Here is a 12,082-nt window from a genome sequence, read left to right on the forward strand (position 1 = left end):
AGTTATCATGATGTGCCATACTTTTCTTTGAAATCAGCATTCTTTGAATGGCACTCATCCTATGACTTAGATATATAAATCAAATTGATTGATATATATTTCCTCATACCTTATCAAGCGGAAAAAGTTGCTTCTTGGAAGTAATTGTCTTGTATTTCCTATATTTAAATTTATTTATCTTTTAAGAGATTATCAAAGATTTCATACCCTTGATATTGGTGAAAATAGGTTTCTTTTGCTTAAAACATTTATTTTAGGCCAGGAATACATTTTAAGACTGAATATGAGACTTACACTGAGAAAGTGTCAATGATGTAGCTTCTGTAAGAGATGATGAGGCAGCTATTTGCAGTTTGTTCATCAGTGGTTGTACACAGAATGAAATCATTATAAAATATTGAATTGGTTTGCTTTAGCTGTTTAAACCCTAAGGACTAACTAAAGTGAAATTATTTTAGATATTTAAATTTAGAAATGAGTTCATTTAAAAGACATTTTTAATTTCCTGTTGCATACATAGCACTTTACTAGACACTGAAAACAAAATAAATGGAAAATCAAAAAATCTACAATTTAACTGTCAAATAAACATACAGGAAAAAAGTGAAGGAGGTGTGATTTATAAATAAATGTAGTACAAATTATATATAAGTGGTGTGAAATACTAAGTAAAGAAATGTACTTTGTGGGTTGTTTAGTCAGGAAAGGCTTCTTAAAAGGGTGTATTCAAGGAAGACCTCACTTTGGAGAAAGTGGAGGTTTTTCCTACTGTGGAACAACATTAGCTGAGGCATTAAAGCAGGGACAAATATGATGAAAGTAGATAAAGGTAAGAAAATTGGTCTTGCTAGATTGAAAGGTCAAAATAGGGAATAAGGAGAAATTACATTGGGTAGTTAGGAAAAGGAAAGCTGGTAGAGAACCTTATATGATAGACTTTCTTAAGAGCTTAGAATCAGTCTGATTGGTGATAGGAAACTACTGTGAATTCTTGAGCAATGGAATGATGATTTTTTTTTTAAATGACATCTAAGAATTTTTATTATTATTTTTAAGAAATTGTTATTTTAAATTTTTATTTGCTTATTTTCACAGTTGGGTATTATATACCGTGACATTAAACTAGAGAATATTCTACTTGATAATAATGGCCATGTGGTGCTGACAGATTTTGGTCTAAGTAAGGAATTCCTTGCTGATGAAGTAAGTATTGTATATATGTTAAAGTTATCAGTATGTTTATAAATAGAAAAGAAGTTGATTCATTTGAGAATTTTTTTTGTGGATTGCTTTTAGTACCAGATTACTATAATATATATATATACATATATATATATACATATATACATATATATATGTATGATTTTTAAAGCATACACATATGAGGTATAGGTGCTTACTTTTTTTTATTTGTAAGGGTACGTGATAAAAAAAGTTTAGAGTCCAACACTAGGTTAAATAATATTTTTTCGTTGTAAACTAAGTATTGTTATAGCAGTTTCTTTGAAATTGCTTTGCAGAAGTTCTTGCACCTTATTCTCCTATGTGAACTCGACAATATAGTTAACACTGGCCTCCTTGCTGCTCCTCACATATAGCATGCCATCTCCTTTCTTTATACATTTTCACTGGCTTCTTTCAAGTTTCAGTTAAAATCCCAACATCTATAAGAAAGCTATCTTCAGTTTATCCTAGATATATTTTATTCATCCATAGCTGTTTGCCTGGTTTTTTTTTTTTTTCTGATTAGACTGTGAGTTCCTTGAAAGCAGAGACTTTTTGTTTGTTTATTTTGGTTTGGTTTTTGCCTTCCTTTGTATTAGTATTAGTACAATGCCTGGCACATAATAGGCATTTAATAAATACTTATTGACTTGACTTAACTGTCACAGAAATAGTACTAAAGTACTGTTTGGGGAAGCAGAGCCAAGATGGTGAGGTAAGGCAGAGACTCATCTGAGCTCTCTCTCAAACCCTTCCAAATGCCTTTAAAAAATGACTCTAAACAAATTCTAGAGCAGTAGAACTCACAAAAAGATGGAGTGAAACAATGTTCCAGCCCAAGACAACTTGGAAGGTTGGCAGGAAAGGTATGTTGCACCAGGGTTAGAGAAGAGTGCAGTCCAGCACAGGCTGCGCCATTGCAGACCAGGCCCCAGCAAACCTGGAGCAGGCCTCAGGGAGACTGAATCACTTGCAGCAATGGTGATTTCCAGACCTCTTAACCTACAGACACCAAACACAACTTAAAAGGTCATCAGGAAAGATCTGTAACACCTGGGTGAAAGTAGAGTGTAGTCCAGCACAGGCTGCACCAACACAGCCCAGGCCACAGCAAACCAGGAACATGCCTTGGCAGTGACTAAATCAGGCAGCAGCTGCTTCAGGAGCGCTCAGCCCACAGACAGTAAGGAGGTTGAACAGTTAACTGGTCAGAAGGAGAGTATAGGGGTCTTTTTGCTAGCACTGAGGCAAGACTCTGTCACTTTGCCCGTACTTGTATCCAAATCCTGGGTGAGGAGGAGCACTAGTACAGCAGACCTTGCAACTGCAGAGCAGTAAAGAGTGCTTGTGGTCACTCACAGACCAGAGCACAGGCCAGGAGAGGAGTTAAACACCTCACCTTAGATCATACCAATTTGGAAGAACTGAAAACTTGAAGGTCCCTAGAAGTATCCCTGAAAACAGCTGCATAAAACCCCTGAAGGTTAGGGCAGTTCACCTTCCACACTGGAAGTGGAGCCGTACTTTAACAAAGACTTAAAAGTCAGCTAATAAGCTGGGAAAATGAGCAACCAATGGAAAAAGACTCTGACTAGTGAAAGTTACCATAGGGACAAGGAAGATTGAAACACACACTCAGAAGAAGACAATAAAGTCAAAGCTCCTACATCCAAAGCCTCCAAGAAAAATATAAATTGGTCTCACTTAGCTCATAGAAGAGATCAAAATGGTTTTGAGAAGCAAGTAAGAGAGGTAGAGAAAAAATTGGGAAGAGAAATGAGAGTGATACAAGAAAATCATGAAAAACAAGTCAACAGCTTGGTAAAGGAGACCCCAAAAAATACTGAAGAAAATAACACCTTGAAAAAACAGACAAGGCCAAATGGTAAAAGAGGTCCAAAAAGCCAATGAGAAGAAGAATGCCTTAAAAAGCAGAATTGGCCAAATGGAAAAAGAGGTTCAAAAGCTCCCTGAAGAAAATAATTCCTTAAAATTAGAATGGAGCAAATGGAAGTTAATGACTATGAGAAATCAAGAAACAATAAAACAAAACCAAAAGAATGAAAAACCAGAACACAGTGGAAAATATCTCATTGGAAAACCAGCTGAATTGGAAAATGGATCTAGGAGAGATAATTGGAAAATTATTGAACTACCTGAAAGCCATGATCAAAAAAAGAGCCTAGACATCATCTTTCAATAAATTATGAAGGAAAACTGCCCTAATATTCTAGAACTAGAGGTTAAATAGAAATTGAAAGAATCCACTGATGAGCTCCTGAAAGAGATACCAAAATGAAAACTGCCAGGAATATTATAGCCAAATTCCAGAGTTCCCAGGTCAAGGAGAAAATATTGCAAGCATCCAGAAAGAAACAATTCAAGTATGGTGGAGCCATAGTCAGCATAACACAAGATCTAGCAGCTTCTATATTAAAGGATTGGAAGGCTTGGAATATGATATTCTGGAGGGCAAAGGACCTAGAATTACAACCAAGAATCACCCACCCAGGAAAACTGAGTATAATCCTTTAGGGGAAAAAAATAGACATTCAATATGATAGAGAACTTTCATGCATTCTTGATAGAAAATTTGACTTTCAAATCCAAGACTCAAGAGAAGCATAAAAAGTTAAACAGGAAAGGGAAATCATAAGGGACTTGATAAGTTTAAACTACTTACGTTCCTACATGGGAAGATATTTTTAACTCATAAGACCTTTCTCATTTTTAGTGTAGTTAGAAAGGAACATATATAGAGAGAGGGCATATGTATGAGTTGAATATGAAGGGATGATATATAAAAAATAAAATTAAGGGGTGAGAGAGAGGAATGTACTAGGAGAAAAAGAAAGGGAGATGTAGAATGGGGTAAATTATCTCACATAAAAGAGGCCATAAAAAGCTTTTGTAGTGGAGGGAAAGAGTGAGGGGGAGTGAATGAACCTTACTCTAATCAGAGTTGGCTCAAAGAGGGAATAACATACATACTCAATTGGGTATCAAAATCTATCTTACTTACCCTATAGGAAAGTAGGAGGGGAAGGGAATAATAGAAGGGAGGAGGGGTGATAGAAAGGAGGGTAGATTGGAGGAGGGGGTAGTAAATGCAAAACACTTTTGAGGAGGGACAGGGTGAAAGGAGAGAGAGAAAATAGGAATAAATGGAGCAGGGGAAGATAGAATGGAGGGAAATATAGTTAGCAACAGTAACTGAAAAAAAATTTGAAACAAGTTTCTCTGATAAAGACTGCATTTCTCAAACATATAGAGAATTGAGTCAAATTTATAAAAATAAGAGCCATTCCCAATTTATAAATGGATCAAAAGATATGATCAGTTTTCAGATGAAGTAATCAAAGCTATCTATAGCCATATGAAAAGATACTCTAACTCACTATTGATTGGAGAAATGCAAATTAAAACAATTCTGAGGTACTACCTCATACCTATTAGATTGACTTATAGGACAGATAAGGTAAATGACAAATGTTGAAGGAAATGTGGGAAAAATGAGGCTTTAATGCACTGTTGGTGGAGTCGTGGACTGATTGAGCCATTCTGTAGAGCAATTTGGAACTATGCCCAGAGGGATATGAAAACCATGTATACCCTTTGACCTAGCGATACCACTTCTAGGTCTGTATCCCAAAAGGGATTTAAAAAAAAAGGAAAAGAACCTGTATCTACAAAAATATTTATAGCAACTCTTTTCTAGGGGTAAAGAATTAGAAGTTGAGGGGATACCCAAGAATTGGGGGAAAAGTTGTGTTATGTGATTATGATGGAATACTATTGTACTATAAGAAATGATGAGCAGGATGCTCTCAGAAAAACCTGGGCTGATGCAAAGTGAAATGTACTATATACAAGTTAACAGCAGTATTTTAATATGACCAACTGTAAATGACTTAGCTGTTCTCAGCAATAAGACAGCTCTGAAGGATTTATGTTGAAAAATCCTATCCATCCGCAAAGAAAGAACTGGTGATGTCTGAATACAGGTTGAAACATACTTTTTAACTTTACTTTTCTCGAGTTTTTTTCTTATCTGTGTTTTCTTTCACATGACTAATACAAATTAAAATAAAGAAGAAAAATAAAATACTACCTGAAGGTAGAAAATGACTTTTACCTAAATAAATTTGAGTTTCAGTTGATTTCTACCGACCAGTTTAGTTACTATAAGATAGAGTCAGTGTAGAATGTAAATTATAATAAATTTCTAGCTCAGAAGGATACTGTTATCATGAAATATTTGATTCATATGTTTCAAATTATATATAACTTACTTTCACTTTTGATTTTGTTGATGTTTCTCAAAGAAGGAGGCGGGACCATTGGTTATTTTCTAACAAGTGTCTATATTTACTAAAAGGCCTTCATAGGGCAAATGCTAAAGTAACAAAATAATGATAATAATAAAAGTTGGAGAAGCAGTATAGTGTAATAACAAAAGCACCTGTCCTGAACAGATAGTCTGGAGTCAGATTCTGGTTCTGTCTCTTACTTAACACATGTGGGACATTATAAGGGACAACAGTTGTATAGTAAAAAGGTGATATGGGGCACTTACTTAGCCTCTCTGGGCCTTCGTTTCTTCATCTATAAAATGTGAAGGTTGGACTAGAGAGCCTTTAAGATCCCCTTTACCTCTATACCTCATTTTATTGCCATAAAATAAATAATTAAATCAGATGCCCCCTTGAAGGTTAAAAGAAAGTCAGTGGGGTATTATAGTGCATTAGATTAATTTTGAGAAATTTATGAATTTTTACATGTGATTTCTAATACTTTATCCCTTGCTAGAATTGTAAATTTCATGAGTAGAGCTCATTTCTTACTTAATTTTTGTATCTTTCCCTGACTCTTAGTTCTTCATATAGTAAATATGAGAACATAGATATGGAAGGGACTATAGAGATGAACCCCATCATTTTACAGTGAGGAAATTGAAGCTTAGAGAAACTGAGTCAAGTTGACTCCTACAGAACATGGACATGGAAAGATATTTATATAAAAGGATAAAAAGAATCTATCTAAAACCCAGTGGGGAAATGTTAAAAGCTTTCCCAGTAAATATGGGAGTAAATCAAGGAACACCCTTTCCCCATATAGTTTGAAAAATGTTATAAGGAAAAATTTAAAGGTATAAAGATAACCAATGAGGGGACAAAGCTCTTCATATTTGAAGATGTCTTAATGGTTTACTTCCTAGAGAATCAGCTAAGAAACTAATTAAAACAATAGCTTTAATAACATACCAAGATTCTAAATAAATCTCTCAAATTTAAAACCATTTCTATATAGTAATGAAAAAAACCCAGGAAAGAATAATAGAAAAGGGAGTCCTATTCCACATGACTTCAAAATGCAGAAAATATCTAGAGACAACCTATCAATACATACTCCAGACCTGAGCTTTCCATATCCTTCTGGGCTCAGCAAGTCCCTTAGGAAAGGCTGCATGGGGCCAGGCCAGAAGTCTTCCATATGCCTCAAAGCAACTAATTCCATTGTACCAGCGCAAGGCATCTTCCACCTCCTTCTGGCAGTTCAAGATCCCAACTGGGATGTGGAGAACCCCCAGAGCAAAGAAGAGCAACCCTCTCTTAAACTTCAGACCTCTCATCTCTGCTAAGGCTTTGAGGCTAGAAGAATGGTGCCCTCTACTCAGTGTTGAACATTTTAACACCTGGTCATACCCTTCATATCCCAGCGACTCTAAACTATAGATCATTATCTAAATTCCACTCCACACCCCTTACCTCACTCCCATTCCCCTCAACCCCCCCTACCCCAAAGTTTCATTCTAACTCCACCCAGCTCTTCCAGTGTGCCCTCCAAAATGGCCTGTTCCATAAGCAACAAATTTCCCTGCATCATAAACTATTCCTGTCCCATTGCTTCCATCTGCTAGCTATTACTGACACCTGGCTTCTCTCTATGACACAGCCTTCTTTGGCCACCCTTTCCAGTACTAGCTGCATCTTCACTCATTATCCTCAGCTCATTGGTTGAAGTAGGGGACGTTAGAATACTTCGTGCTCCCCATTGCCAGTTGCATGTTTCTCCCCCTTCCTCCATGCATTAACTCTTCCTTTGAGGTTAATGCTATTAATATCTACCACCCAATTAAAATCCTGGTAGCTGTTATCTGCAGACTCCCAGGGCACTCCCCTTCCTTCCTCAATGAATTTGATACCTGACTTACAATTTTTCTCTCCTCCCCAACTCTTGCCATAATACCAAGGGACCTCAACATACTCAACCAACTCTCTTCCCATGAGCTATTCCTCTACTCCACTTCAGCCATACACAGATATTGTCATACTTTTAATCTTGTTCTCACTCACAGATATACTACCTCCATTTTCAAGAATTTGGAAATCCCCTTATCCAGTTGTATTCTATTGACTTTTTACCTCTCCCTTCCCTTACATGACCTTATTCTTCATCCCCACTGTGACCTCCAATCACTTGACCACTCAGTTCTTTCCCAAGCCATCACCCCTGCACTAACCACTCTTTCCTCTTCTCCTCATTTTGACTCCTTAGTAAACCAATTCAATTCTACACTGTCTTCTCTTGAATCCCTAGTCCCCTTATCATATTATGGATTATGCCCAGCCAACCCTCAGTCTTGGATATCTCCTACCATTTTTCACCTTCATTCCTACACACATGCTGCTGAACAAAGGTAGAGAAAAGCATGCAAATTTTTCTGACTGGGTCCACTATAAATTTATCTTGCATAACTTCAACTGGGCCCTCACTGCTGCTAGGCAATCCTACTATACCTCCCTTATCAACTCACTGTCCCATTCTACACAGTGACTCTTCCAAACTTTTTATTCCCTCCTCAAATCCCCCATACGTCTCCCTTTCCCAACTTGACTGAGAACCCTGCCTCATGTTTTACAGAAAAAAATTGATTTCACGTGAATTCCTTTTTCTCTTTTCTTCCTCATCTCCCACTCTTGGGTGCCTTCTGCCACTCTCTTCTTCACCCTTGTGTCACATGATGAAGTGGTCTTACTCCTGACGAAGGCTAACCCTTCTACTTGTCCAAGTGATCTCACCTATCTTATCTCCTCCAACACATTCTCCTCTCTCTCATCTCCACTCTATTATTTATATTGTCTTTCCCTCTACTGACTCATTTCCTATTGTCTACAAACATTCCCATGTCTCCTCTATCCTAAAAAAAAAATCCTCATTTGATCCTTCCAAGATTTAATCCTTGATGCTACTATCCTTTATCTTTTCTGACCTTTGTAGCTAACTTCCTCAAAAAGACCCTTTTTATAATAGGTGCCTGTACTTTCCTCTCACTCTCTTCTTATCCCCTTACAATCTAGCTTCCAACCTTAGTATTCCATTGAAATGACTCTCTCCAAAGTTACTCATTGTCTTAGCTGCTAAATCCAATATTCTTTTCTCATTTCTCATTCTCCATGACCTCTCTGTAGCCTTTGACACTGTTGAACACTCTCTCCAACTTGATACTCTCTTCTCTCCAAGTTTTTGGGACACTGCTTTCTCCTAGTTCTCCTACCAATCTGACTACTCCTTCTGTGCCTTCTTTGTTGGATCCTCTCCAGTTCGCACCCTCTAACTATAGATGTCCTTCAGGGTTCTGTCCTGGGCCCACTTCTCTTCTTCCTCTATACTGCTTCCCCTGGGGATCTGTTACCATCTCTGTGATGTTGACTGTCAAATCTACCTTTCCTTCCCCAAACTCTCTGCTAACCTCCAATTTGGTATCTCTAACTATCTTTCAGATATCAAAAATGCATACCCAGTACACATCTTAAATTCAGTGTGTCAAAAAAAAACTTACTATCTTTCTTCCCAAATTTTATACCTGTGCTACCTTCCCTATTATTGTAGAGGGCAACACCATCCTCCTAGACCCCCAGGCTCACAACCTAAGAGTCTTCATAGATTCTTCACTATCTCTCACCCACCCCCATCTCACATATCCAATCTGTTGTCAAGTCCTGTAGATTTTACCTTTGCAACTTTTCTTGAGTACACTCCCTTCTCTCCTCTGACAGTGCCACCACTCTAGTACAGTCCCTCATCACCTTCTGCCTGGATTATTGCAATAGCCTGTTGGTGAGTCTGCTTGTTTTAAGGCTCTCCCCACTATAATCCATCCTCCGTTTAGCCACTAATGTGATTTTCCTAAAGTGCAGGTTCAATCATGTCACATCCCTCTGCTCAATAAACTCTAGTGACTTCTTCCTGTTGCCACCAAGATCAAATATAAAATGCTCTGTTTGACATTCAAAACCCTTCATAACCTAGCCTCCTTCTATGTTTCCAGGCTTCTTATACCTTACTCCTCAACATGTACTCTTCAATCCAGTAATCCAGGCCTCCTGATAGTTCAGCAAACAAGACACTTCATCTCTCAGTTCTAGGCATTTTCTCTGTCTATTCTGTGTCTGGAATGCTCTCCCTCCTCAACTTCACCCACTGATCTCTCTTTGCCTCCTTTAAGTTCCAACTAAAATTCCACTTTCAGTGGGAAGCCTTTCTTAACCCTTCTTAATTCTAGTACCTTCTCACTTTCATTTATTTCCTATTTATCCTGTAGGCAGCTTACTTTGTATATATTTGTACATGTTGTCTCCCCCTGTTAGATTGTGAGTTCCTTGAAGGCAGGGACTGTCTTTTGCCTCTTTTTGTATCCTCAATTCTTAGCATATAGTGCCTAACACATAGTAGGTGCTTAATAAATCTTTGTTGATTGATCTGTATAGATACAAATTATTACATGCTGCTATTTCAGACCTCAGAAATGACAAATAACCGGAGGGCTATTTGGTGCTCATGGCTGTGCCATGCCAATATAATAAACCTGATAATACTACCAGTTATAGAATTAGTACTATACCAACCAGACTACCGAAAGGCTAGACAAATAAAAATAAAAGATCTAAAATGTCAAGAGAAAGAATGGAAGTAAAAGTAGGAATAAGGAGAAATAGCACCTCATTACCTCAAATTATATTATAAAACTGTAATCATCAAAATTATTGAATATTAGTTAGGAAATAGAAAGGAGATGTTAGAACAGGCTAGACAAGGAAGAATCAGAAATATTTTAACTCAATTACCCTGTCTTCAACAAACCTGAAAACATAAATTACCTAGGAGAAAACTCTCTATTTAATAAGAATTGCTGGGACAACTAGAGAGCAGTTTGGCATAAATTAGGCTTCGACCAACATATACCATAGTAAACTCAAAATGTATATGTAACCTACACAGTAACAAAAAAAAATTAGCAGTACACCAGATGAGGTACCTCCCATAGCTATGATTAGGATTCTTAATTTTTAAAAATGACTGATCACAAAAGATAAAATAGACAATTTCAATTACACGAAACTGAAAATAAGAGTAGTGGTTGATGGATAAAAGAAATCTTTATATCAAAGATCTTTGAGAGAAGGGTCTGGTATCTAATATGTAAAGGTAACCAAGAGAAAGAAATAAGACCGAAAGCTACTCTTCAGTAAATAAAAGATCAAATGGCATGGACAAATGGATCTCAGAAGAACTGCAAGCTATAAAAGCTATGAGAAAAATGCCCCAAGTCACAAAAAAAATGCAAATCAAAACAACCCATTTTTTGACTCATAGCTATCAAATTGGCAAAGATAAAAAAGATGGTAATAATCTTGTTGGAGGAGTTGTGGAAAGATAAGCACACTGGTATACTATTGATGGAACTATGAATTGGTGCAGCATTTCTAGAAAGCAGTTTCAAAACATGCTAAGGAAGTGACTAAGATAGTCCATATTTTGACCAAAAGGTCAATAATAAAAAAAGAATGTCTGCTTAAGACAAGATTGCAGAATACGAGGAAATAATATAGCCAGTGTCTCCCAAAAAACACAAAATGTGTCCAAAAATGTCTAGAAAACATTTCTGACCAAGTTTTTTTTTTTTTTAAGGCAATTGGGCTTAAGTGACTTGCCCAGGGTCACACAGCTAGTAAGTGTCAAGTGTTTGGTCTGAGGCCAGATTTGAACTCAGGTCCTCCTGACTTCAGGGCTGGTACTCTATCCACTGTACCACCTAGCTGCCCCTGACCAAGTTTTGATTGAGAAATACAAGGAAAAAAATCACACTGCGTCATTTTTTCTAGTCCAAATAGTCATAAGGAGATAGAGAGGCCTACAGACACTGGGCATGGAATCTAGCCAAGAAAAGATGTACAGAGCATAGTGCAAGGACTAAGTGAGGGCCTGCCTGCAACAGTTCATCAAGGCATGAATAAGGCTCAGATCTAGAAGAGGGGTCTGACTTTGGGATCAGAAACCGGGACCACCTGGCAACTCTGTTGCCTACTGCTGGTATATAATAGCACAGAATGATGAGAGACCTTGCACCTGGGGCTAGTGAATATCAAGGAGCAGTCATGAGCCCTAGGCTGTGAACTGAGGAATGTACAAGTACAGAAACAAGCAAAGGTAGTGTCTCTTATCTTAGGAGTGTAGTGGGGTAGAGTGTCAGATTCCAGCCCCTAGCCAGGTCGGCAGCCTGTAGCAGAATAATCAGGGCAAGAAGCCCAAACCAAAAGAGGGCCTGCAGTTCTAACATTCTGAATCTGTGGAGCTTTTCAGCTGGCTAATCGTGATTGACTCCAGCAAAAGTTCACTGGAGCTCCAGTCAAGGGTAAACCCATAGTTGTGTTGCTTAGAGACCCAAGCCCAGATCTCAGCTGAGAACCTTGCTCATACTTTGCAGAAAAAACTGAGGCCATGTGCTGAGAACTTCCTCTTCTCCTGTCCTTCTCATCTCCCATTTTCCAGATGCCATCTGCCACTTTCTCCACCT

At 37.7% G+C, this 12,082-nt stretch overlaps 1 protein-coding gene across 3 annotated transcripts in view; it reads left to right on the forward strand.

The window, feature by feature from the left end:
- RPS6KA5 (ribosomal protein S6 kinase A5) overlaps nt 1-12,082 on the forward strand; it is a 190,953-nt gene that overhangs the window by 94,312 nt on the left and 84,559 nt on the right. For all 3 annotated transcript variants that reach the window (XM_027844930.1, XM_027844932.1, XM_027844931.1), the window contains exon 5: nt 1,096-1,203. In XM_027844930.1, the coding sequence (XP_027700731.1) occupies nt 1,096-1,203 (108 nt within the window). The remainder of the gene's footprint in view (nt 1-1,095; nt 1,204-12,082) is intronic.

This window comes from Vombatus ursinus, unplaced genomic scaffold, assembly GCF_900497805.2.
Source record: "Vombatus ursinus unplaced genomic scaffold, bare-nosed wombat genome assembly UNPS02014945.1, whole genome shotgun sequence".
Classification (NCBI taxonomy): Eukaryota; Metazoa; Chordata; class Mammalia; order Diprotodontia; family Vombatidae; genus Vombatus; species Vombatus ursinus.